This window comes from Bombina bombina, chromosome 4, assembly GCF_027579735.1.
Source record: "Bombina bombina isolate aBomBom1 chromosome 4, aBomBom1.pri, whole genome shotgun sequence".
Classification (NCBI taxonomy): Eukaryota; Metazoa; Chordata; class Amphibia; order Anura; family Bombinatoridae; genus Bombina; species Bombina bombina.
In genome coordinates, this window is record NC_069502.1 from 934992081 (window position 1) to 935017624 (window position 25544).

The 25544-nt window shown below is 38.0% G+C and overlaps 1 protein-coding gene across 1 annotated transcript in view; it reads right to left on the minus strand.

Moving 5' to 3' along the window:
* Positions 1 to 7808: 7808 nt before the first annotated feature.
* The window catches only part of NLRC4 (NLR family CARD domain containing 4), a 153571-nt gene continuing 135835 nt past the window's right edge, over positions 7809 to 25544 (minus strand). The window contains exons 6-9 of the mRNA XM_053711909.1: positions 24631 to 24801; positions 23737 to 23829; positions 23505 to 23666; positions 7809 to 8992 (exon numbers count right to left, since the gene is read on the minus strand). Coding sequence (XP_053567884.1) covers positions 8682 to 8992; positions 23505 to 23666; positions 23737 to 23829; positions 24631 to 24801 — 737 coding nt within the window. The 3' untranslated portion in view covers positions 7809 to 8681. The remainder of the gene's footprint in view (positions 8993 to 23504; positions 23667 to 23736; positions 23830 to 24630; positions 24802 to 25544) is intronic.

Genomic DNA, 25544 nt, shown 5'->3' on the forward strand with positions numbered 1-25544 from the left:
TTTATTTTGGCTATGGGGATTTGTTTGCACACGTTTACCTTTTATTTAGCTTGGGTAATATCTCTTTAAGAAAGTTGTTGGACTGCATTTTACTTTTGAATTTGTGATCATGTAACTGCTCTGTTACTTCCTGAGTGCTGATCATTTTGTTTCTAGCCGGCTGTTTGGAAGCCAGATTTTCAAGGAGACAGACTGGATTTTCTAGCATTAGATAATTTTTCCTGCCTTTCTTCTCTCTATGTTTTGCAGCTTTCTAGGATCTGCAGTTTGAACAGGATTTCTGCTGGTGGGGATTGGATTCTTGGTTACAGGTTGAGTGAGTCTCTCCAGCGTGGCTGGGGTGTAGAGGTGCCAGTTTGACTAATTATTTATCTATGTTTAAAATGTTATTCTAATTTTTTATATTGAAATTAGAGTATAAGGGAAATAAAGAGCTATTTTATTTACTATGGATGCTAATCCCAAGCATTCTCTGTCATTTGATAAATGTTTTTATTGTGTAGATGTGCAGGTTATTCCTCCTGTGCAATTTTGTTCCCCTTGTCTTAATAAGATTTTATTATCTAAGGATAAGGATTCCTTATCTGAACCTTCTTTTTCTCAGGATAATGTTGTTCAGGGGTTGTCTCAGCCTTCCTCTAACATGTCCCAGCCCAGATTCACATGCAGTGCCCTGCGGTTCCTCTCAGTCAGTTTCGGGGAGTGTTTGTTTACTTAAAGATTTTGCTGTACAGTTGACTTCTGCGGTTTCTGCAGCCCTAAGTGCATTACCTAGTTCTGGTAAAAGAAAGAGATAATCTAAGAAAATTTCTATGAGTTCGGATTCAGCCAAGACTGATTTGGTTAGTCTTTCACCATTATATAGAGAGGATCATTCCTATGCAGCTTCTGAGGGTGAGATCTCTGATTCAGAATCTGCAGTTCCTAGTGCAATAGATTCTGAGGAGGTTAATTTTAGATTTAAACTGGAGCATATCTGTTTACTTTTGAAGGAGGTTTTAGCTACTTTGGATGACTCTGAAACAGTCGCAGAGGCTCCTAAGAGGGCTAATAAACTGAATAGAGTTTTTCCTGTTCCAGATCGCATGTCTGACATTATTTCTCAGGAATAGGAGAAGCCGGTTTTACTTTTAACCCATCTCCTGTGTTTAAAAATGTTTCCTGTGGCTGATTCAGTGCAAGATCTGTGGTTCACTGTTCCTAGAGTATAGTATACCTACCTTAGCCAAGAGAACTATTATTCCTCTTGAGGATAGGTTCTCTTTTAGGCCTTAGTTGCGTGAATCCGGATTCTGAGTTATGGCTCCAGCGATCTATGTATCGTTAGGATCTGTAGGTTATGCTGGTATCAAGAATACTTCTTCTAGAGCTGGATGTTGTATAAAGTTTAGAATGAGTAGATTGATTAAATATTCTCAGGAGCCTCAGAGTATGCAGCCAATCATGTCCACGCCTAGCCATGCCCCTATCACCTTAGAACGCAATATTAACCAAGAAATTGTTGTTCCTTCATTTTGTCCTAATCCTTCCTCTAAGGAGGAGAGCTTGTTGCACAATCTAGCTGTTTTGAGTGCTTTGAAGTTCTATTTACAGGCTACGAAATGATTTCCTCTGGAGTCAGAAGGTCACTTCTTCTACTTTCTCCTTCTGGTTGAGAAGTGTTATTGGCTTATGAGACAGCTGGACTGCAGGCTCCAGAGAAAATTATGGCTCAATCAACTAGGGCTGTCATTTCCTCTTGGGCCTTTAAAAATTATGCTTCTATGGAACAGATTTGCAAGGCGGCCACTTGGTCATCTCTGCATACTTTTTCCAAATTTTCCAAATTTGATGTTATTGCCTCAGCTGAGGCTTCTTTTGGGAGGAAAGCTCTTCAAGCAGTGGTGCCTTCTGTTTAGGTTTGCCTGTCTTGTGTATCCCTCCCTTCCATTCTGTGGACTCCAGCTTTGGTATTGGTTTCCACTAGTAATTGAATGGATTTGTGGACTCTCCATGCCATTGAAAAATAAAACCTAATTTATACTTACCTGATAAATTATTTTCTTTCCTGGCATGGAGAGTCCACGACCCACCCTTATTTTAAGACGGCTTTTTATCATTTTCTAAACCTCAGGCACCTCTATACTATTTGTGTCTTCTTCTCTTTCCATAATTCCTTGGCTGAATGACTGGGGATTGTGGGTAGTTGGAGGATACTTGAAGCTTTTCGGGGGGTGTTCTTTGACTCCACCTGGTGGACAGGAGTTAAATTTCCACTAGTAATTGAATGGATTTGTGGACTCTCTATGCCAAGAAAGAACATTTTTTATCAGGTAAGTATAAATTATGTTTTTCTGCTAAGACCAATTAGAGACAGATATAAATGGCGTACTAGAGTATGCAACCAATGACTGTGTGGTTTGCAGCTTTGTCTACACTTCTACTTTTGAAAGGAATTTGGGAAGCCCACAATATTCAGAATTAAATTAATAATGAAAGCATATTTTAAAGTTGGTTTATTACTTATAATTAAACATTTTATATTAATATCTCAAATTGTTTAATGTTCTTTTAATATTTTTCAGTTATCTATTTCAAATTGCACATGCACACATCAGCATGCGTAAGTAGGAAAATGTATTGGAGAAACTTAACATACCAAAATATACACACAATAGGTGGGCAGAGCTTGGCGGCCAATTTAAGCTCCTAACAAACAATGAATATTTAAATTCTTTATGTACTGTTTATAAGCTTATGGATATGTGACCAGTTGCAGGATCAAGATAAAGATTCAAATTCGGACCATAAAGTGAACCATAATTTAGAGCTATATTTAGAACGAACAATTAACGTGGTGCCAACTCAGGAATAACTCTAAATTAGCTCTAAATTATGGTTCACTTTTTGGTCTGAATTTGAATCTTTATCTATAAACACATATTGCTGCAGATTACTACCCCTTAGAGCCTGCACCTTTATTAGTGTAAAATTACGAGGCTATACCTCTTATTTTAGTTAATATATATATTTTTTCTGGTGCTTAGTTCCCAGTGGGTTCCACATTCTGCAGCCGTTTTTGTTTATGTTTGCTACTTTTGAACCTACACCTTTATTAAGTAATTAATTGTTGTGAGGTTATGCCTCTACTTTAAGCCTATTGTACCAGTGTTTGGTTCTTAGGTGGCAAGCTATATGTCACGCCGCCGCTGGAGGTTCCGGCAGCTCTTCCGCTGTCTTTGGTTGCTGGGCAACGTCTGCCTCTCTCTGGGCCGTCCCCTCTGATGACGTCAGGACCGGCTTCTTATTCCGGTCTCTCAATCCTCCGGTGCCTGATTGTTCGGTTTCATTCCGGAGGCTATTGTGAGTACGCTTGATTTTTTTAACCAGTTTCTGAACCTGTGCCTGAACGACTATGCTACTGATTAACCCTCAAACTGCCTGATTACAAGTTGCCAAACCCTGCATATACGACTACACTATTGCTTAACCCTCAAACTGCCTGATTACAAGTTTTCAAACCCTGCATATACGACTACGCTATTGCTTAACCCTCAAACTGCCTGATTACACATTGCCAAACTCTGCTTACAAGACTATTCTATTGTTAACCCTCAAACTGCCTGATTGCAAGTTGCCAAACTCTGCATATAAGTCTATTCTACTGCTTAACCCACAATCTGCCAGATTTCAAGTTGCTAAACTCTGCTTCATTGACCACGCTGAGCTTAACCCTCAAAAGTGCCTGATTGTCAAGTTACCTAATCCTTCCTTATTGACTGTTTGTTTTTGGTTCCCTAATTTGAAGTTTACCTGCAACAATCAAGATTTACTTTATTCTTTCCTGAGAACCCAGACCGTCACTGCTCCATATTGTGAGTACCTTATTTTATAGTAGTTGTCGTGGGGTCACGTCCTGGAGTGCAAGGGTGTTATTTTAGCTCGCCCTAGCATTTGGGTCTTCTTCTGGACATTACCTAACCTGACATTATAGTTGGTCTATAGTTTTTCCAACTACCTTATAAGCTACTGTACTAGTTACATTTATTTGATTTACTACGTGGTTGCTCACTCAGATTTTAATCTAAGTATTAATGCACTTCATTTACACCATTATATTTAACAAGATTATTAAAAGTTATGTTTTATTTATTTTCCTGTTAGGGTCTCCCTCTTCCTGCTCTCATTTATATTAAGAGCTTTTTCCTCTTTGAGTGCTCCCCTGCATGTCCACTTTCTTTTTCCCTTTCTACATATTTACATAACGGACAGGAGCACCCCCCAAATAATTTGTTGTATGATCTGTATATAATAAAATGTACCATATATCTTTCTTATAGTATTTGATCATTAGTGGGGCACCAATGGATATCTTCCCTTAAAACTTTAATTTTCAACTTATTTGTTTACATCAGAAAATTGTATTGATTGTAATGAATTGTTACAGGCAGGAAGGGGTTAATTGTTACAGGAAAAAGGGGACAAAATAAATACATATTTTGCATTTTTTTCCAACTACTCATAATTTAACATTTTATAATTCAAGTGTTAACTGTCCTTCAGCAAATTTGTATATACTACGACAAAAGCCATTTTTTAAAAAAGACAATATTTAATGGTAAAACAAAATATACATATATAATTGAAAACAGAGTATTATAAATATAAACCGTTTTTTATTATTGTGGTTAACTTATATTCAAAAAAGAAATATTTTCTATACAAACTTACTGTGCATTTTGTTAAAAATTTGCAGAGGGAGATTACAGAACTTAAAAAAGTACTGATAAATCAATACAACTGCGCTGCAAAAGGCAGCTTAATATATGCAGTATCCGGCTGGTATATAATTAAAATAATTTTAATTTAAATTCAGCACAAATATATAATTATAAAATAAGTTGATAATTAAAACACGTGACATAAATGAATAGAAAACATATAGTAATTTTCACAGTAAAATAATTGCAAACATACAAAAGTCCAAGATGGTCAGATGTTAAAGCGTAGGTCAGAATAAAGCAAGTAGGTCCATCAGACTTTTATCACAAACAGTAATGCTGCAAGGGCTTAGTGGCGGTGGAGTCAGGTGTTAGTTGTTTTAGCTCTAATTGTGTACCTGTCCGGCCATCGTAGTTGCATACGGATCACACGGCCATATCCTGCACGTTACAATAGACGCTGGGAAAATTCTTGGAGGGCAAAGCTATTTGGAGCGGTTCCGTTTCTTAGAGGATCCTGACAGACGTTGATGAAAGACTTTCAGCACCCGGAGTAAGTAAAATGATGCACCTTTGCCTACGAAATTGACTCGTCTGTTTTAAAAGGACCTCTTTGTCTTCTTGTTGTTTCTGTCTGCAGCTAAAACAACTAACACCTGACTCCACCGCCACTAAGCCCTTGCAGCATTACTGTTTGTGATTAAAGCCTGATGGAGCTGCTTGCTTTATTCTAAACTACGCTTTACTATCACCTATATTACAAGTTTTGCGCTATAGAGGGTGCAAAACAAATGCAACAAAAGTTGCGTTATTTCACCCCCCATAGCGCTGCCTTTACAAGTTTCTAAAAAGCCACCTTGTGCGTGCGATATGGTGGCGATGAGCTCCATGCCGAACAAAATCCAAAGGCTGAGAATACGTGCTTGTGCACGCTTTCCCAACAGACATCAACGGGAGAGCGTGTTAGGAAAAAAACTAACACCTGAAGTGCGGAATGGTGATCGCCGTAACGCAACCCCATTGATGTCTATGGGGGAAAAAAATTATGTTTAAACCTAACACCCTAACATAAACCCCTAATCTGCTGCCCCCAACATCACCGCAACTAATAAAAGTTACTAACCCCTAATCTTCCACTCCTGACATCACCGCCACTATAATAAAGTTATTAACCCCTATTCCGCTGCTCCCCGACATCGCCGCCACTATAATAAAGTTGTTAACCCCTATTCCGCCGCTCCCCGACATTGCCGCCACTAAATAAAATTATTAACCCCTAAACCTCTGCCTCCCACATCACCGCCACTAAATAAACCTATTAACCCCTAAACCAACAGCCCCCCACACTGCAAAAAAATTAAACTATTAACCCCTAAACCTAACAACCCCCTAACTTTATATTAACATTACAATATCCCTATCTTAAAATAAATAAAAACGTACCTGTGAAATTAAAAAAACCTAAGTTTAAACTATATATTAAACTAACATTACTATTAGACTAAAATTAAAATAACTACAAATTAAATAAACTAAATTACACATTAAAAAAAATAAATCTATAATTACAAAAAATAAAAAATACTAACTTACAAAAAATAACACACTAAATTACAAAAAATAACGAAATTATCCAAAATAAAAACAATACACCTAATCTAATAGCCCTATAAAAATAAAAAGCCCCAAAATAAAAAAACCCTAGCCTACAATAAACCACCAATAGCCCTTAAAAGGACCTTTTGTAGGGCATTTCCCTAAAGAAATCAGCTCTTTTCCCTGAAAAAAAAAATACAGACCCCCCAACAGTAAAACCCACCACCCAACCAACCCCCCAAAATAAAAAACCTAAGCTACCAATTGGCCTGAAAAGGGCATTTGTATGGGCATTGCCCTTAAAATGGCATTCAGCTCTTTTCCTTTGCCCTGAAAAGGGCATTTCGCTCTTTTAAGAACGTCCAAACCCTAATCTAACGACTTCGTCGCCTGGATGTCTGGACTTCAGAAACTGTAAGTGGATCGTCGGGAGTTAGTGTTAGGTTTTTTAAACTTTTTTTGGGTATTTTTTTTTGTTAGATTAGGGTTTGGGCGTTCTTAAAATAGCTAAATGCCCTTTTCAGGGCAATGGAAAAGAGCTGAATCCCCTTTTAAGGGCAATGCCCATATAAATGTCCTTTTTTTTGTAACTATAGATTTTCTTTTTTTTAGTAGTGTTAGTTTTTTTATGTGTAATTTAGTTTATTTAAATTTGTAGTTATTTAAATTTTAGTCTAATAGTAATGTTAGTTTAATATATAGTTTAAACTTAAGTTTTTTTAATTTCACAGGTAAGTTTTTATTTATTTTAAGATGGGAATATTGTAATTTTAATATAAAGTTAGGGGGTTGTTAGGTTTAGGGGTTAATAGTTAAATTTATTTTTTTTGCGATGTGGGGGGCTGTCAGTTTAGGGGTTTATAGGTTTATTTAGTGGCAGTGATGTGGGAGGCCAGAGGTTTAGGGGTTAATAACTTTATTTAGTGGCAGCGATGTCGGGGAGCGGTGGAATAGGGGTTAATAACTTTATTATAGTGGTGGCGATGTCAGGGAGTGGTGGAATAGTTGTTAATAAATTTTATTAGTGGCGGCGATGTCGGGAGCGGCAGATTAGGGGTTAAGTTTAATTTAGTGCTTGCGATGCGGGAGGACCTCGGTTTAGGGGTTAATAGGTAGTTTATGGGTGTTAGTGTACTTTTGAAAAAGTTTAGTTATGAGTTTTCTGTAACAGTTTTGTTGCACAAAACTCATAACTACTGGTCTCAGATTGCGGAACCGATCGTGTCGGTATAGGCTGGAATGAAAGCATTTAAGCTGCACAACTTGTGATGGCAGCGCTATTAAAATCCCACGCTAAAAGGTAATTTTTTTAAATGTGCGGGACTAAATGCTTGCGGAATAGCTATACCGACAAGACTCGTAATGGCAACTTATGTTATAATTATATATTTGTGCTGAAATAAAATTATTTTAACTATATACCAGCCGGATATTGTATATATTTAGCTGCCTTTTGCAGCGCAGTTGTATTGATTTATCAGTACTTTTTTAAGTTCTGTAATCTCCCTCTGCAATACTTCCTTTACTAAAGGAAAAGGGATTCCTTGGTTTTATACTTCTGCTTTATATGCAATTACACTCAGCACTGCGGCATTCATTTTTTTATTTTGTTAAAATGTATTCATATTTTAAAAGACATTCACTATAGCTGGTTAAATAATGTAATGAAACCTAATGGACACTATTTAAATACAATATAATCAACTGTATAAAATAAACACAAAAAAATAAGCCTGGTCATGACTTTTTGCTAAAATTTGATCAATCAAAGGCAATGCAATAAAGTAAATTACTATTATAAAATGTACTAACTTTAGGGAACATATTGCAATATAGTTTAATTTAAAAAAAATTATCTCTCTAGATTTTTCCACCTCTTCCTACAAACACATTATTTCCATAGCGGTATTAAAATAACTTATGATAAAATAATTCAGATTTAGGAAAGCATGTTATGAAACAAATGACAGCATTGTTTCAGAAATAATGGTAAAAAATATGTCGATAGTCTATTCAGATGACTTAAAGGGGTGGTAAATATTTCATGCTGAAAGTTCCTTTATTTGTCTGAAACGTTAGCCGCGCAGAGTGCCTCAGGCCGCCCACAGCAGAACGTTATTTTTTTCAATGAGGTGACGTTTCCACCTCTTAACCAATAGCCGTGTGGGCCAGCTGGCATTATGCCAGATAGCTAGCACACTATTGGCGAAAAATCACCCCTGTAATAAAATAACATTCTGCGACGGGCAGCCTGACAAATAAAGGAAATTTCAGCATGAAGTAGTTTATACTTCATCACTGAAAGTCCCCTTTATTTGTTGCACTGGCAAATCCTAGCATTTCACAAATGCCAGGGATTTACCATCACTTTAAAAAAACAAATATTTAGCTCTCTATTGCTTTTTTCACCTGTGCTTTTGTGTTTGCATTACTTATAGTTCGCAAGTCAGAATCATCAAGCACCCAATTAACCACTTCAATTGATGACATAACATTTAATTGAGATATGGCTCTACTCAATTCTATCACTAAGAAAGAGTCTGGAACAAAAACGTCCTGTGTGCTGAAGTTCAAATGTGTTAGGTCCTTCAGATTTCTCAGTGACTTTGTCAACGTCAACCAACCTTCATTTGTAGCGCAATTTTCTGATAGGTCCAAGAATGAAAGGTTCTGAAAGTTATTCTTCAAAGCAGAAGCTAAAAAAAATCAAATGTTACATTACAATAAATAACATTATTGAAGGGCATACAATTAATCCATAAATTAGACTTTCTGCAACAAGTGAAATGGCTATACAATTAAACTGTTTATTCTTTATTTCAAACTATAAAAAACAAGTTGGAATTTAACTGGGACATCAGTAAAGCTTTTCAAAAGTTGTCTTTTACAATGGGGATGTTACCACACCTCATTAACTTAAAAAAACCGTATATAACATTAATATACAAACATTATGCAAAGAAAAACTAGAGTCTACTATCAAAATACACATTAAAGGCTCATTGTACTAAAAAAAATGCAAATGTCCTACATGAACATTAAAGAGCAGCATTTAACCCCTTAAGGACCGGAGGAAAAGATTGCCCAAAATACCAGAGAATTTTTAGCATTGTTGCTATCACTCCATTTAAATAGAAATAGAGCCTTGTCCTTTTTTATTTACCTGTATATATTTTATTAGACATGAAATTTCACTGACATTCTTTACACACAACTACTGCAGTCATAAGACAAATGGTCGTAAAAGCTTCTCTGAATTCCCCTTTGTTCAGATATAGAAGACATGCATGGATTTGCCATTGTTTTTCAGTAATAATAAGGCCACACTTCTGAAATTCCCAGCAGTGATGTGGCTAATTAGTTATCTGAAAAGGTAATAGTATTATAATATAGGTATTACCATCCCACCTGACACCACCCAGCTTCCTGATCCCTTCCAAACAGCTCCCCCCCACCCACACTCCTCACCACCATCTTAGGTACTAGAAGACAGTCTGCCAGTATGAGGTTTTTATGGTGATTTTTTTTTTCCTGTAGTGTAGGATCCCCCCTTACCCTCCCACCTTCCTGATCCCTCCCAAACAGCTCTGTAACCCTTCCCCCCCTCCTAATGGTCTCTGCTATCTTAGGTACTGGCAGTAGTCTTCCAGTACCCAGTTTATACACTTTCATTTATTTTTTTATTACTTTAACAATGTTTCTGTAGTGTAGTGTCCCCCCATAACACTCCCCACCAACCCATCCACCTTGTTGTAGTACCCCCTCAATTTTCCGTAGTTTAGTGGATCTCTCCCTTCCTGTAAAATATTTTCTGCAGTGTAGCGGTCTCGCGCCCCTCCTGCGATGTGCCGCCCACCTATCTTCCCTCCCACGGCACAAGTGCAAGCGGATGCAGAGAGGTACACAGAGTGTCACTGTCTGTATTGGTAATCTGCTTTCATATGGTGAAAGAAGAACGATCAGTTCTTCCTTACGTATGAAGGCAGATGCATTTTTCCTCTGGCTACAGTCTCAGCTGTCAGAGCCGACAGCCAGGACCGCAGCTTGAGGGAGAAGGTTGTAAGTAGCCACACATAAACAGGGTACGCTTGGCAAAGTACCCTGTGACATAGTACAGACATCTGTTAGGTTTTAGGGGTTAAACATAGTAAATATACGGTTTTAAAAAATAAAAAAAAAGCACATCACAGGCCGTCAGATTGTGGCGTTCAACTTTATGTAGTGCAAACCTGCGCTGGATAGAGCTGTCAGCTGCTTAATAAAAGTGCGGGAGCATGCTACATTAAAGGTGAATGGTGCGATCAGGCATTTTGTGATTAGACAATTTGCCTGTGATCCTTTTTTTTAAATGCAGCTACAGAAAGGAAAGCTGTGAAGAATACATGATAGGACTTTTGGCTGCCTTAAAATATGTTAAAATCTTTTTTTTTTTTTTTTTAATCAGCTTTATTGAAAATAAAAATCACGCAGCTCTTTTTGTAGAACAATTTGATAGCATTGAAATATATTAAGCTAATTTGGTTTTGTTAATAAACATATAAATCAACATAAATAAAAAAACAGTAATAACAAAATTGAATTATGTCTTATCCATCATAATAATATGTCTTTGTTTCCCCCAAATATGTTTTCTATTTTAATTGTTGAGAATATTGAATGTAAGTCAAACTGCATATGGGTAGATCGTTTGTGTCTTAGGTTTTAGTATTTGTGGTTTGACCTAGTTATTTTTAAGGTACGATTCCCAGGTCGTCAGCATTTCTGCATAAATATCCATTCTATCTTGTTTCATGAAGTACAATTCTTCTAGTAACAACAATTCTGATACTCTTTGTATCCACATCTTTTCTGTGGGTGGGTCTTTGGCTTTCCAGTTCTTTGCTATCAAGAATTTGATGGTGTTGTTCATTATAAAAAATAATTTTAAGAATGGCTTATACTTTAGTTTGGGGGGTTTATTCAATAACCAAATGAGGGGGTCTAGAGGGATCTGGATTTCTAATATGTCCTCAATTTCTGTAATGATGTATCTCCAGAAGCTTTTTATGGATGTACACCACCACCACATATGAGCCATGTCAATACCGACGTGGCCACATCGCCAGCATTTATTTTTTGCTCTTTTAAATAAGCGGTGTAATCTCCTAGGGGTATAATACCACCTATGTAGAATTTTTAGGTTATTTTCTAGTGTTGCTGATGATATAGAGGTTTTAAGAGAGGAGTGGATTATTATTGAAGACAACTGAGGGGTAATAATTATTCCAATGTCTGATCCCCATCTTTCAAAGTATTGCATTGAATAGCCAGGGAGTGGGGTACTTGGAATTTTATATAAAATTGACAATGTATGTCATTGGTGGTTCTCTCATGCACAATTGTTCAAATTTTGTTAGCAGTCTGGTCATATTTCTGTGTTGCTGGTGTGTTGGTATGAAATTATGTGCTCATCTGTAGGTGGACCAATTTTTAAAACATGTAAATCCCTGTTGTATAAGGGTTTCCTGGGATTTCATTTGCTCTTGTTCTATAAGCCAAAATATCTGGAATTTGGTTAGGTGTGTGGGATAGTGGTGTGTCAGTATGTGTGTGCCCAAGTTTAATTCTCAATTATGTATTAACAAGGTAAGTGGGGAAGGTCTGGACGTGAGGTGTGGAAAGTGGAGCATAACTTTATCCCATGTTTTATATGTTTCTGATATGATCAAGTTGAAATCATGTATTTGGGGGTCTGATATAGCCATGGACCAGCAAGGTCTAGTCATGCTTGAGGAATGTGATATATAGTGTTCTAGAAGTACCCATCTTTTATGTTTTTTGTGGATGTTCATTGTAGGAAGATGGCATATCTATAATTAGCTAGATCGGGTAATCCCAGCCCTCCCTGTGTTTTGGGTGTGGATATGGTCTTTTTATTAATTCAGGGTGTTTTTTATTCCAAGTAAAGTAATTAAATGCTTTCTGTAGGGATATGATGTACTTCTCTGGTAGTGGTATCAGTATTGTTTGTAGGATATATAAAATCCTTGGGAAAATATTCATTTTTATTAGATTTATGTGAACTGGCCAGGATAATAGTTTGGATCTCCAGCTGGATAGATTGTTAATAATATCTTCTTTTATTTTGTTATAATTAAATTGGACTAGTTTTTCGATGGATGTGGTTACATGGATACCTAGGTATTTAAGGGAGTTTGGGTTCCATTTAAAAGGGGTCATTGTTTGTGCCAGTTCAGCTTTGAGTATTGGTAGAGTAATGATTAGAATCTCAGATTTAGAGACATTAATAAGGAAGTTAGAATATAAATTAAACGTTTGAAATTCATGGGTCAATATTGGTACAGAGATCTCTAGATGTGTTAGTGTGAATAAAATATCGTCTGCAAACAGGGATATAGTATAATTTTGGTCTCGTATTTGTGTACCTGATATGTCTGGATGTGATCTGATTTTCTCAGCTAGTGTTTCAATTACACAAGTGAAAAGTACGGGGGAGAGTGGACAAACCTGGCTAGTACCGTTTGTAATCTGGAATGACTTGGATAGGACTCAATTTATTAGAATTTAGGCATTTGGCTGAGAGTATAAGGATAATATGCAAGTTATGATGTCTTGGCCAAATCCTATTTCCTCTAAAGTTAGCTTAAGAAAGTCCCAGGCTACACAGTCAAAGGCCTTTTCCATGTCAGTGGATAGGATAATTAATGGTATTTTATGTTTCTGAGCATGAAATATTAGGTTTAAGGCCCTGACCATGTTATCCTTTACCTCTCATCCTGGTATGAATCCTACTTGGTCTAAATTGATCAGTTCTTGTAAGACGGTATTTATTTTATTTGCTAGCATTTTGGAAAATATTTTTATGTCAGATCCTGTGTTTTTTTTTGTTTTAATATTCTAGTTATATGGGCTTCAAGAGCGTGTTTTGATAATGGGTATGTTTTTATCAATGTTATTGAAATATCACAGCATGTGAGCTGCTAACTGTTCTATATGAATTTTATAATATTTATATGTGAACCCATCAGGGCCTGGGGTTTTGTGAGTTGGAAGGTCTTTTATTACTTTTTGAAGATCTTCTAGGGAGAAAGGTTTGTCTAAATTTTCTTTTTGGATTGGGGTTAATTTGGGTAATTTTAGTTTGGAGACGTTTTCTTTGATGTTTTGTGCTCTGGCTTTGGTAGTGTTATCATCTATTGGTGTGGCTTTGCCGAGATTGAATAGGTTATGATGATATTTCTGAAATGTTTCTGCGATATTGTGGGATGAATGTTGTTATTTTCCTTTGTGGTCTTTGATATTTAAAATGTAGGAGGATTTAGATTTTTTTTTTATAGCGTGCCATTGATCTCCCTGGTTTATTTTGCTCTATGAATGTTTGTTGTCTTAAGAGCAAGTGTTGTCGGGTATGTTCTTTATTTAGGGTAGCTGCTAAGAGGAAACGTTTAGATTGGAGGAGTTGCAGGGTGTCCATATTCTTAGGGTCATGTTTGTATAAATTTTCTAGATGTGTTATTTCAGTTATGAGATTAGCTATCCCTTCTCTCTTTAGTTTATTAATGTGAGGTTTCTGAGATATTAAATTTCCCATTATTATGCTTTTATGTGCTTTTATTTGTTTTGAGGGGAGGTGTCATTTTGGTGGTTTTGTTGAAAAAATTCTAATTATATTGTTTTGGAGCATCACTTGGAGCTTAGGGTTTGTCAATAAGTTTTCATCAAGTCTCCAATTAAAGTTTCTTAGGGATTTAGATGGCCATATGAAGGAGCATTTGACTCCAGCATGATTTGACCAAGTGGCTGGAGTTATGTTTGCAGATCGGAATAAACTTATGATATTGATGTCTGTGAAGATGTAATCTATTCTTGTGTATACTTTTTTTGTTGGGTATAAAGTTCTCCATACATCAAGACATGTCATTTCTTTAAGTATATTATTGGTTTTAGTGATACAGGCAGACTCCATGTATGTTTTTTTTTTTTTGTTGAGCAGTCTAATTCTGTATTCAAAGGAATGTTTAGATCGCCTCCTATGATTAATGTGCCTTTTTGGTGTTCTAAGATTATATTGGATACATGGTTAAGAAATTTATGTTTGGTGGCTGGTGCGTATATATGGAGACTTTAGTGATCAGTCGACCATATAAGAGGACGGAAATGAGAAGGTATCTCCCTTATTTGTCTTTAATTATTTTAATTTCATGGAAGGGGATGTTTGCTTTAAATATAATTTCTACTCTTTGAAATTTTTTTTGGGTGTGAGGCATAGAATGCTTTGCCATATTTATAGAGAAATGTTTTGGGTTCCCTGTCTTTGAGAAAGTGGGTTACTTGTAATAAAATTATAATCACCTGTGTGGCGTTTGAAATCTGCTATGGCTGAAGTCCTTTTCCTAGGAGAGTTTAGGCCCTTGGAATTGATAGTAATAATGTTAAAAAGGTTGTTACCTTTGTGGTTGTGTGTTTGTGAAGTCATGAGCGATTTGGTAGGAATATGTTAGAATTTTATTTGGGGATAAGTATAGTCCGCTGTCTGGTGAGGTATTTGTCAAACACCTGGTCTGATGGATAGCCAATAAACAAGAAGTAAAACCTTTAACAATACATAACATGAAAAACTTGATAATAACAAAAAAAATAATAACAATGTTTAAACAAATAGAGGTCATCTCTCGTGTGGAGAACTGAAAAAAGTGAGGGGGGATGACTCTCCTCCCCATCACCTTGGCAGATTTGCCTGACTCACATTTATGATAGAGTCCAGAGTTCAGCTATCAATTTAGTATTTTAATGTTCTCAATGTTATTTTAATGGCCTTGTCCCATACTCCCTCCATTACTTTCATATCTGGATTTTGTAAATTCAAGGTATAATAAAGTGCCTACCTATAATGAGGGTATTTATACCTAAATAAGAAGACCTCTAGGACAAATGCAATACAAAATATATCCTATGAAAGGCATTCTCTACAGAAAATACTTATCATGTCATCTAAAGGATTGTAGTCTCAGAGGAAGGTTGACGTGTTGAAGGTTGGACTTCTGTTATTTTTTCCCTCTGGTGACTATAGTCCAGGATGATGCTTGGTTAGTAGTAGAAGAATTTGGGATCGGAAGTGCCTTCTTCTTCTGTGAGGCTAGGTGGTGAATTAAAGGAAAGTCTCAGGGACCTGGAGATGGTGTTTAGGTCTGTGATGTCTTTATATATCTGCATTTTTCCATCCTGTGGTATGATCAAGCTGAAGGGGAAGCCCCAACGGTATTTCATTTTGTGTTCTTGTAGTACCGAGGTAATAAACTTCAATGATTTTCTCTTTTCTAACGTTCTGGGACAAAGATCTTGGTAGATTTGTAATTTTTTGTTCAGAAATTGAAGAGGATGCATAGATCTAGCTACATTCCAAATTAATTCTCTCTTCTTGAAATTAAGTAGTTTGACTATAACGTCTCTAGGTGGGGCTGTTGACTTAGGACGTGGAAGTAGTGCTCTATGAGCTTGTTCTATAGATAAGTGTCAGGGTTTCACCCTGCTTTGTTTGCTATTTGCTTCTGGCTGCCATTTTACTTACCTCTCTCACTGAATCTGATGCAGAGTGTGTAATACTGCTCTCTCATCTGGGCACCCTCTTATGGCCAAACTGGTGAACATCATCAGTGTGAGACAGGTTGCAGTCCCAGGATTATGATGTCATACTTATTATTTAAAGGGCCTCGGTTCAGTATGCTTTTGCTCTTGCTTTGTCTCAGACTTGTTTGTTAGTTCCTGTGTTCCAGTTCCTGTGTATTACCTGGCTTGTCTGATGTCCCTTCTGGTTCCTGATCCCTGTATTGTTCCTGACTCTGCTGTTTTCCTAGTTCCTGATCCCGGCTCGTCTGACTACTCACTTTGGCTCCTGACTCGGCTCATCTGACTGCTATCTCTGGCTTTGACTCCTGGCTTGTCATTTGGCTTGTAGACTTTTTATTATTTTTTGTTATTAATAAAGCTGTGATTATTTTTGCACTTCACGTCTCAGTCTGATTCCTGGTACCCTGACATTAAGCAAGGGCCATGAATCCTGACGGTGCTAATAATCCACCTTTACCCACCATCATTTCCAGGATGGATGAACAGGATTACCGCTTGGATCAATTTGCACTAGCCCTGCAAACCCTTCTGACTCACACTGCACATTTGGATCAGAGTGTCCCACAAGTTATGGCTGCTCCTGTTTCTGCTGCTGCACCTAGTCCTACCAGGAGCATGTTCGGTTCTGCACCTCTACCACAGCAATATGGAGGCAATCCTAATCAGTGCAGAGGGTTTTTGAACCAGGTGGGCATTTATTTTGAGATGTTACCTCAGGCGTTTCCCTCTGACAGAGCTAAGGTGGGATTTCTCATCTCTTTACTCTCTGACATGGCTCTTTCTTGGGCTAATCCCTTGTGGGAGACTAATAAACCAGTGATTTCAAATTTCCCTGAATTTGTGGTCTCCTTTAAAATGGGTATTTGATATTCTAGCTCGCTCCTCCTCTGCTGCTAAATGACTCATGTCCATTCAGCAAGGTACGAGAACTGTTGCTCAGTATGTCATTGAGTTCCGTACACTTGCCGCAGAGGTAGGTTGGAATAATGAAGCCCTTGTTGCTCTGCCTCTATTGTGGGTTACAGGGCCACCTTTTAAAGTCTTGCCCTACACGTCTGGGAAATGCTCGCACTTAAGGTCCTGTCAGGGGCAGACCTTGGGTGGTTTATCACAGTTGTCCTTTCCTGGGTGGACTTCTCCATAGTCACCCAGTCTCTTGTTGACTCCGGTGCTGCGGGCTATTTTATTGAGAAACCGCTCTGTTATCCATGGCTGTTGGGGCTCTCTATTTTGAAACCCTCCAGTTCCAGGTGATAAACTCTCCACATTTTCCGGTTGTTCTGGGTTATCCTTGGCTCCAAAAGCAGAATCTCAGTCTCGACTGGCACAGGTCTGAAATTTTGTCATGGTCTCCGCAATGTATTTCCACTTGTCTTCGGAAACCAGTCAAAGTCTTGTGCACTTCTTCAGTATCAAAATTGCCAGAGGAGTACCGTGAGTTCCTAGAAGTTTTGACAAGGTGCTTGCCGGTACGTTGCCTCCTCACCGGTCTTACGATCGTGCCATAGACCTGCAACCCAGAGCCATTCCTCCTCGGGGCCGGGTTTTCCCTCTGTCTGTTGCAGAGGATTGTGCTATGGAGGAGTATGTTGCTGATGCTCTGTTGCGGGGAATCATCCACAAATCCTGCTCTCCTGCAGGGGCTGGCTACTTCTTTGTGAAGAAAAAGGGTGGCGAGTTAAGACCATGCATCGATTATAGGGGTCTAAATCATCTTACCATTAAGAATGCTTACCCTATCCTGCTCATTACAGAACTGTTTGACTGTCTCAAGGGAGCTATGGCCTTTTCTAAACTTGATTTGAGAGGAGCGTACAATCTAGTTAGGATCAAGGAGGGTCACGAATGGAAAACAGCTCCTGCTGTTTTTCAGGAATTTATTAATGATGTCCTATGAGATATGTTGCAACAGTGTGTTGTGGAGTACTTAGACGACATCCTCATACACTCACCCACACTTGAGGCTCATAGTTCTGATGTCACACGGGTACTTCAGAGACTACGTGGGAATGGCCTGTTTTGTAAACTCGAGAAATGTGAGTTCCATCAGACTCAAGTAACCTTTCTAGGTTATGTAATCTCCATTGCAAGGTTCTCCATAGATCCTGACAAGTTGTCTGCAGTTCTGCAGTGGCCTCGTCCAGTTGGTCTTCGGTCTATTCAATGTTTTTTGGGCTTCACCAATTACTATAGAAAGTTTATTAAAAACTTTTCTTCCTTTTTCAAACTTATCACAGAAATGACCCCTAAAGAGAATGATCTACTCTATTGGTCACCTACTGCCATTAAGGCCTTTGAGAGCCTTAAGACTGCCTTTGCTGCCACTCCAGTTCTGGCTCATCCTAACCCTGTCCTGCCTTTCGTTCTTGAGGTCGATGCATCTGAGACTGGAGTAGGTGCTCTCTTATCTCAACGTCCTACGTCTGATGGTTCCTTGCATCTGTGCAGTTTCTTCTCTAAGAAATTGTCTCCAGCAGAGTGCAATTATGAAATTGGGGACAGGGAATTACTGGCCATAATTTTGGCACTCAAGGAATGGAGGCACTTTCTCGAGGGTACTAGCGTACCAGTTCCCATTCCTACCACAAGAATTTAACTTATCTATCCGAAGCAAAATGTTTGTCGCCCCGACAGGCCATTTTTGACAGGATTTTTGTCTTGGTTTAATTATGCAAGCTCCTACCAGCCTGATAGTAAGAATTTTAGGACTGATGCCCGCTCTCGACAATTTTCACCTCTGTCCAAGGAGGAGTCTGTGCCTACTCCAGTTATACCTCCTGACCATATTTTGGCCACCATACATACTAATTTGACTTCTCCCTTGGGGAGGAGATCCTGGCTGCACAAACCAATGCACCTCCTGAGAAACCTAGTGGTAAGTGCTTTGTACCTGAGAATCTTCAAACTAAACTATTGCACACTTACCACTATCCTAAAGCAGCAGGTTACCTGAGCAAGAACCAAATGATTTGGTCTGTCACTCAACAATTCTGGTGGCCAGGTCTTCGTTCCGATGTTGCTGCGTATGTTGCCTCCTGCTCAGTCTGTGCACAGAACAAGACTCCTCAACTTCTTCCTGTGGGTCTTCTCCAACCAATTGCTAATGGTGAGCGTCCTTGGACACATCTTTCCATGGACTTCATTGTTGAACTCCCTGTTTCCAATGGCAATACTGTTATCCTAATGGTGGTTGACCGTTTTTCTAAAATGTCACATTGCATTCCCTTGAAGAAGCTGCCTACCGCTCAGGAGCTTGCTTAAATTTTTGCCCGGGAGGTCTTCCGTTTACATGGGTTACCCAAGGAGATAGTGTCGGACCGGGGTAGCCAGTTTGTCTCCAGATTTTGGCACTCCTTTTGTACTCAATTGAGGATCTATCTTTCCTTCTCCTCGGCATATCAACCTCAATCCAATGGGGCTGCGGAATGGTCCAATCAAGCTCTGGAACAGTTCCTCCGTTGCTATGTCTCAGATCACCACAATAATTGGTTTGAACTGTTACCTTGGGCAGAGTTCGCTTTTAATAGTGCTATTAATGCTTTCTCCCAGATATCCCCATTCATGGCGAATTATGGGTTTCAACCATCCTTGTTGCCCAATTCATTTATGTCTCAGGGTAATTCCGGCTTTGGGGGAGCATCTGCGGCAACTCCATTCCATGTGGGTGGAGATTCAGGATTGCCTTCATCGGTCTATGCAGTGCCAAAAATTCCAGACTGATCGTAGGCGTCTGCCCACGCCTTCCTACCAGGTTGGTGTTTGGCTGTCCTCCCGCAACTTGAGCCTTCGTGTGCCTTCCAATAAACTGGCTCCCCATTATGTTGGTCCATTTCAAATACTCGCTTTGGCTCCTGACTCGGCTCGTCTGACTGCCAGCTCTGGCTTTGACTCCTGGCTTGTCATTTGGCTTGTGGACTTTTTATTATTTTTTGTTATTAATAAAAGGTGGGATTATTTTTGCACTTCACTTTTCAGTCTGATTCCTGGTACCCTAACAATAAGTCTGTGAATCTAGTACAGTTGGTAATAGTGTTAAAGAATTGTATGGGATAAGGGTGGAGGGTTTCTGTGGTAATGTCTTCAGGTATACCTCTAATTGCTCCTCCTCCCCCGATTCTCAAGATCTTCAACTTTCTCCCATAGAGAGCATATCAAGGATGCATGCTATGATAGGCCTGATTCTGCAGTAGATATAGTAGAGATAGGGTCTTGGCTGGTTATCCTGGAGCCCAGTATGTTTATTTCTTTCTTGATTGTAGTTATTTCTGTTTATATGAATTGCTTCAGGTATTAGTAGTATTATTTAATGTAGTGTCCACTATTCGTCTCATAGTGACTGTCCTGATAATAAACTCGCCCAGTTCAAATATTTGCTTACAGGCCTCTGTTTGCGTTAAACAAGAGCTCCCTGTATATAAAAATTTTTTGCATTAACCTTTCATTTTGTTTCTGTTCTTATGGTCATAAGTAAAATATACAGAAGTTGCTGTAAAAGGTCATCTGTAGTTATGATCTTTGTATTTATAGGTATTTCCAACTATTTTTGTGTCCCCTTCTCCCTGCTTATGAAATAACGTCCAGGATATGCTGGGCCCCCATTACTAATGCGTTTTCCCGTTTATGCATGGTCTGCTTTACCTTGCCTGGTCATTGTGGGTAGTTGTGCTGAATTTTTCGGCCCCTTAATCCCATCTATCAGGTTGAAGGCTGCTGTATGGTGGTGCGCCGCTCCTCTGAAGGCTAAAGTAGTTGGTAGGCCGCGTGGCGCAGCTCAAGTCATGTCTCCTCGAAGTCTGCTATTGGGCCGTGTGGCGTCACTGTTAACAATGCCCTGTTTTTCAAAAGTTTCCCCTCAGGTTCTGGGAACTTTAAGCTAAAGCTCCATCTGCTTATCAAGGCTCTTACTGCTGATTAAGACAGGTGTAAGGGAAAAGTTGCTCAGAGCTTCAGCACAGTGCGGCCATGTCCCTGCATGGCCAGACTCCGCCCCCATGTTAAAATCTTTTTTTGAAGGTAAGCCTGGTATTATGCTATAAAATTACATACATACTGCACATTTAAAAATTATACAAGGTTTACTGTCCCTTTAACATTTTTATGTATTCAGTATCTCTTCCATCACCCCACACATTTACTCACGCTATATTGCTTCTCAATGTAAATAATAACTACACTGGAACATGCACCAGACCCCCTTAAATCCCAGGGATCAGTTAAGTAGTAAGCAACCTGAGGGATTTCATAAATGGAGCTAAATTGTATTAATATGTTGAGGGTACGAACACAGAATGTAGTGTGGTGTCATAGAGGGTGGCCCAGGGGTCAATACTTCAATCACTTTAGGTGGGAGCTTTAGATTAGCTCATGTTACAAGTAAGTAAGTCACACTTTGAGCATGTTATTCATTAAATCAGAAATGCTCTCAATCTCCTAAACATATATATTTCAATTGTAAGAATAGTAATTGAATTATTATTGGTCAGCACAGGTAAAAGACTCCCAAATGCACAAAATTATTTCAACTAGGTAAACTAAAAGATACACTATTTGGTTTGCAAGATTAAACTATTCAAAATCTTAAAATATACTTACAAAATATATGCAGGAATATATCCTATGCAAGTCACTAAAATGGAGCTGTTATAAAAAAAACACACAAAAAAAAACACAGGGCCACTGTGACTGTTGTACCAGCTCCATTTTAGAAACCAGATCATACTGGAACTGTAGGAACATAGCAATGATTTACTACTTATGAGTTGTCAAACAATTGCACACAGCAACCCAACCTTAATCTTCAAGATTGCTTAAAATGCCCACAGATTAGTAAAAAGAATGATGAACATTATGAGTGCCAGATTGGCCCGCCGTGATAATGGGACTTTTCACAGTGGGCCGCCCTCGGGGCACATCCTTGGTCTGGGAGGTCCCAGAGCCAGCCTTGTGGAGCACATTTCTTCAAGGCCGCTCTGCTTCTGACAAGGATGTGGGAGCTTGTGGCAGGGTGTGGGGGCCTGTTCTGGATGAAACATGGCCCTAGGCATGGTAGGGGGGGGGGGGGCTGGGGTCGGTTTTCTTACATTTTCAGGGCCAGACTAATTTCCCAGTCTGGCCCTGAAGATCATTTTAGAAATAATATATAATGGCTTCGATTATAAGTGGAGCGCAAAATTGCGCTTTTTTAAAAGTGATATTTGCACTCCACCTAGTAATACCAGAACACGCAAATGTGCACTTATAAGGGATTAAAGCGAGGAGATGTGGGGTATTAGAAAGAAAATGGCCCTGAAAAGCTGAAAATAGCTGTCTATTGGTACTGTGTTTTAAACTGTAAATGTATATGTATATACTTATATACATATATACAGTATTTATGTGTTAATATGTGTATATACACTAATATAAACACATAAATATATATGTACATATTCATATATGTTGCAGGTAAAGTATCAAACATATGTTAAGGCACTTTTTAGGGCTGTTTCTTTTCTAATACCCCACATCCCCTCGCTTTAACCCCTTATAAGTGCTTTGTGCAGTTATTTTAAAAAAAAAAAAGCTCATATTTTTTATTTTAATAAAAGGAACGTTACACATTATTTGGGGGGCATTTGGGAGACATTGTTTTTAATTAACCAGAGGTCTGAACTCTGGCTAATTGCACTTAGAGCAAAGTACTACCGTTTTTTTAAAGGGGCAGTAAACTTACAAACTAATGTTATATAATTCTGCACATTATATAACAACATTAGCTTACCGGCAGCTTTATACATTAAAGTATTGCAGATACATTTTATGTAAAAGCTCCCTTTTCCAGAACGCCGCTCCTTGCTCTACTGAGCGGGTCTGGTTTTTCCACAGCGCATCGTGGCAACACTCTCTAGTCCCAGTGTGCCCGGTGGCGCCATTAAAATGAATGTAGTTTGCTCCCGCTCTGGTCTAGTAGCAGAAGCGAGCTACATTCATTTTAATGGCCCGACCAGGCACACTGTGACTAGACAGCGTTGCCGGATGAGCTGTGGAAAAAACAGATCCACTCAGTAGAGCAAAGAGCGGCGTTCTGGAAAAGGAAGCTTTTAGATAAAATGTATCTGCAATACTTTAATGTATAAAGCTGCCTGTAAACTAATGTTATATAATTCTGCACAATGTGCAGAATTATATAACATTAGTTTGTAAATGTACTGTCCCTTTAAGGGCGCACGTTAAATAGTGCTACACTTCTAATCTAATTTAGCCCAATATAAATACTTAACCATGTCCATTCATTTAAAATCTGTTTTTACAACATTAATATTTTTAACATCTATTTAACTATATTTAATCATGAAACAAATACATACAAGTATTTTCATCTGTAGTGGGTTGGGCCAAATAGGTCGTAACTGCTATTTGTAGCTACAGTTATGCAACTTTGTCTCTGAACCGTGTCTACAGTTAGCAACTAGCTAATAATTTTTAAACAGCTTTTGTGCCAGAATACTTAATGATGTTTAAATGATATAAAGACATTGTTGAGTTTAATGACTCTTACAAATATACTGGAACATGGTTTATAATAACACTCACTATACTTACCTAGCTTTGCTATGTCATCATCTGTCAGGTTCCATCTTTTAAAGCCAAGCTTTGTCAGTCCATGCATCTCAGTAAGCTTTTCAAGTAACGTATCTAGGCAGGCAGCAACTCTGGAGCCTCCAGGTAACAATAGTGTTTTTATGACTGGAGTTAAAGCCTGGGCTGAAAACAAAAATAATTTAGCTTAGCACATATTTTAAAACCTAAAAGAAATTTCAATTTCAGAGCTCACCAAAGTCCATCATCGACTGTTCTCCATCTTCTTCCAAATAATTATTAGAGAAGTCTATCATTTGAAGATTAGGGAAAGTGATCATACTCTGTGCTGTGAAAAATAAATTATTCTTTCAGAAGTGCATTTTTACTTATTATTTTTTATTCAGAGCAAAATACTACCAAAGATTTCTTGTTCTGACCAACCACTTGAATGTTTCTTACTCATTCAATCTTAGTTTTCATCAACTTATTAAAGAAACAAAAAAGTTAAATTTGAATTTCCCCAGTGCATATTAAAATATTAATTTGAAAGTTATCATTATTTCACTGATAGATTTTATTGTGCATGTGAGCAACTGTGGCTACAGCAATAGGTCATGCATTTGCCAAATCTGGGTAACTCTTTTTGCATGTTCTGTATTTCCTTCTTTGTTCCTTAAAGGGACATTAAAATATATATTGTAAGCTGCATAACAATGTACCTTCAAGCGAGTAGTATTTTTTTTTCTGACAAATTTCAAAGTTATGTCTATTTCCAATCTCCCTGTATCATATGACAGCCATCAGCCAATCACAAATGCATATACGTATATTCTGTGAATTCTTGAACATGCTCAATAGAAGCTGGGGACTCAAAAAAGTGTAAATACTGTATAAAAAAAGACTGTGCAAATGTTGTTAATGGAAGAAGTAAATTGGCAAGTTGTTAAAAATTGTCTATTCTATCTGAATCTTGAAAGTTTAATTTTGGCTTGAGTGTCCCTTTAACCACACAGCGCCAAAGTTTTGGGACAGTTGTAAAGTTTCCAAAACATAATTACTAAAACCAGGTACTTCCATACAAGTATGAAAGAAAAACTTTTTTTCCATTGGAAAATGTGAGAAGTAAAGTCAAATCTTTTATACTCACAAATCGTTTTCAAAGCTCTTCCAGTCAAGCAGCAGTTGGTTAGTTTAAGGTCTTCAAGTTCACAACAAGTGTTTGATATTGCCTCTGCTATGAAGTCCATACCTTTTCCAATTTCAGGTACATCAGACAGTTGTAATATTCTTAACTTGTTTAAGTGCTTTATGCCAGAAGCTGTTTATTAAATGAAATAGCAACTATTAGGTGTACATGATTTTCTGATAGCATACAAATATAAATATGTATAGTAACTATGATTGCCAAAGCAATGTTAAATGTATTGACATTTCTAGTAAATAAGAGGCATGAGCTCTTTAAATATTCATATGTACTAAAATCTGAATAAAATATGTAAATTTATAATGCCAAAGTAAAACTTTTATGTTCCTACAACGCAGCCTCTGATGTGGAGACTGGCCTACTTAAAAAGTCACTAAAACAGGTTTTTAATACAGCATGGCGCATAAACATGATATGGAAAAGAGGGACAGGCAAGAGCCTTCTTGTGGGCTGTACCACCGCAAAACCATATGAATGTCATTTTTATCTTGAAAGGGTGGGCATAAAATGTAAGACTGCTCAACTGCTATATTGTTGCTTTTAAGTATTGTTTGTTAAAATATTTTTATTTATTGTTTATAAATGCACGGTTTCTGGTTTGGAGTAATCTTAACTTCTCCAGGACAGAGGCAACTGTCCAAGTTCAGACCGTAAAGAAAAGAGCAAAGAGAAAGTCACATGATTGGCACTGCAATCACATGACTCCAAATGACATCCCATGCCGTGCTAAGTTAGGATGTTTCATACCGTTTGGGGTGGCATAGAACATCCTAACGGCATCTAGGGGTTAAAACAAAATTGAAATTAGAGGCTTTAATTAAAAGTACTTATATCTTCTTTTACTGGATTTAAAAAAG